The 1,913-nt window shown below is 34.6% G+C and overlaps 1 protein-coding gene across 2 annotated transcripts in view; it reads left to right on the forward strand.

Annotated features, from left to right (window-relative positions):
* Positions 1 to 1,913, forward strand: part of si:ch211-284o19.8 (protein lifeguard 1) — a 9,070-nt gene that overhangs the window by 4,510 nt on the left and 2,647 nt on the right. For both annotated transcript variants that reach the window (XM_014013037.1, XM_014013036.1), the window contains one exon: positions 543 to 743. In XM_014013037.1, coding sequence (XP_013868491.1) covers positions 543 to 743 — 201 coding nt within the window. The remainder of the gene's footprint in view (positions 1 to 542; positions 744 to 1,913) is intronic.

The raw sequence follows: 1,913 nt of genomic DNA on the forward strand, positions 1-1,913 counted from the left end.
TCCTAAAGGAGACTTTAACTTTTACCAAAGTAATTTTTTGGTAAGATACTTTAAGACTTTTACTCAAGTAGTATTCCTAAAGGAGACTTTAACTTTTACCAAAGTAATTTTTTGGTAAGATACTTTAAGACTTTTACTCAAGTAGTATTCCTAAAGGAGACTTTAACTTTTACCAAAGTAATTTTTTGGTAAGATACTTTAAGACTTTTACTCAAGTAGTATTCCTAAAGGAGACTTTAACTTTTAACAAAGTAATTTTTTGGTAAGATACTTTAAGACTTTTACTCAAGTAGTATTCCTAAAGGAGACTTTAACTTTTACCAAAGTAATTTTTTGGTAAGATACTTGTACTTTTACTCAAGTATCACTTTGTGGTACTTTATACAACACTGCTAAACTCTTAAATTAATCCAATTTTAGTTTTTTTAATAGATTGAGGCCTGTCAGTGGGAAGAAGAATAAATTACATTCCTGTGGCAGTTTTTAGATAKTCCTACTTTTATTCTCATAAACAAATATTTTCTGTTTTTTTTCTCCTGCAGGTGTTTTGCCTCCTGACTCTCCAGCTGCTGTTCACCTTCTCTGTAGTTTGTGTTTTCACCTTCTCCAGCKTTGTGAAAAAGGCGGTGCAGGACAACCTGTGGGCCTACCTCAGCTCCTTCATCGTCTTCGCCGTGGTCTTCCTCCCGCTCTCCTTCTGCAAGTCCTTCAGCCGCCGTCACCCCTGGAACATCGTGGGGCTGGTGGGTCACAGAAACAAACACACAAGTTAGATATTAAAGCTGCGGCCTGCTGGAAACCAGGGTTTGGTGACCTTCCAGGAAACTGCTGAAGAATGTGAAACTACTGAACTGACRAAAGCTAAAAGCAGCTGAACCCCTGCTGAAATGTAAATCAAGAGGAACGTAACTGAAAAAAGTTAATTTAAAAGTAACAAAATGTTAAACAAAAGGTATAAATAAAACATCAAAAGGTTAGGTAATCAATAAAAATAGCAAAACGTTGATAGCTAAGTAAAAATAGCAAAAATTACTAAACCAATGAGGTATATTTACCTAAGGTAAATATATATGAGGTAAATATACCTCATTGAACTAAACCTGGCAAAAGGCTAGCTAATGCTAAAAGTAGCAAAATGCTAGTTACACATTAAAAGTAGCAAACAAAACTAGCTAAAAGTATCAAAGTATAGCTGAAAGAAGTAAAAGGCAAGCTAAATGTTGCACAAACTGRCAGCAAAGACTAGCTCAACATATATAAAGCTAGCTAGAAATTAAGCTAAAAGTATTAGGCTAGGCTAGCTAAAAGCTAAATGTATCACAATGATAGCTACAAGTATGATGCTAACAAAAGGTAGCAAAGCAGTAGCTAAAAGTAGCCAAAGGCTACCTAAAAGTAACAAAAAAATCTAGCAAAATAAAACCAAAAGCTTAAGAAAAGCTAAAATTAGTAAGAGGGTACCAAAAAGTGGAAAAAATCTAAACAAACACAAAATGTTAGCAAGAAGTTCAAAAAAGCAAAAGCCTGGATATAAGCTAAAAGTGTTAAAAGGTTATCCAAATGCTAAAATTTGCAAAAGGGTAGCTGAAAGTAGCAAATAGCTAGTTAAACACAAAGTATCAAAATGCTATGCACAAGCTAAAGTTAACAAGTTAGCTAATAGTTAAACGTTGCTAAAGTCAAGCTAAATGTAATAAAACAGACTGTATGTCCTGATGCAACTCAGTAATCCAGGTAAAAAATCAAAAAGAAAAAAATTGTATCGGTCTTCTGGACGGGTTCTTCTCTATTGAAACTTTTCGTCTCTCCTCCAGAAGACTTCTTCAGTCTGAGAGTTTGCAATGTTGAGAGAGCAAACAGAGCAATGTTGTATATGCTGTTAAGTGCCAGGAGGACTGCGACCAGTTATACAT

This window comes from Austrofundulus limnaeus, unplaced genomic scaffold (genome assembly GCF_001266775.1).
Source record: "Austrofundulus limnaeus strain Quisiro unplaced genomic scaffold, Austrofundulus_limnaeus-1.0 Scaffold97, whole genome shotgun sequence".
Taxonomy (NCBI): Eukaryota; Metazoa; Chordata; class Actinopteri; order Cyprinodontiformes; family Rivulidae; genus Austrofundulus; species Austrofundulus limnaeus.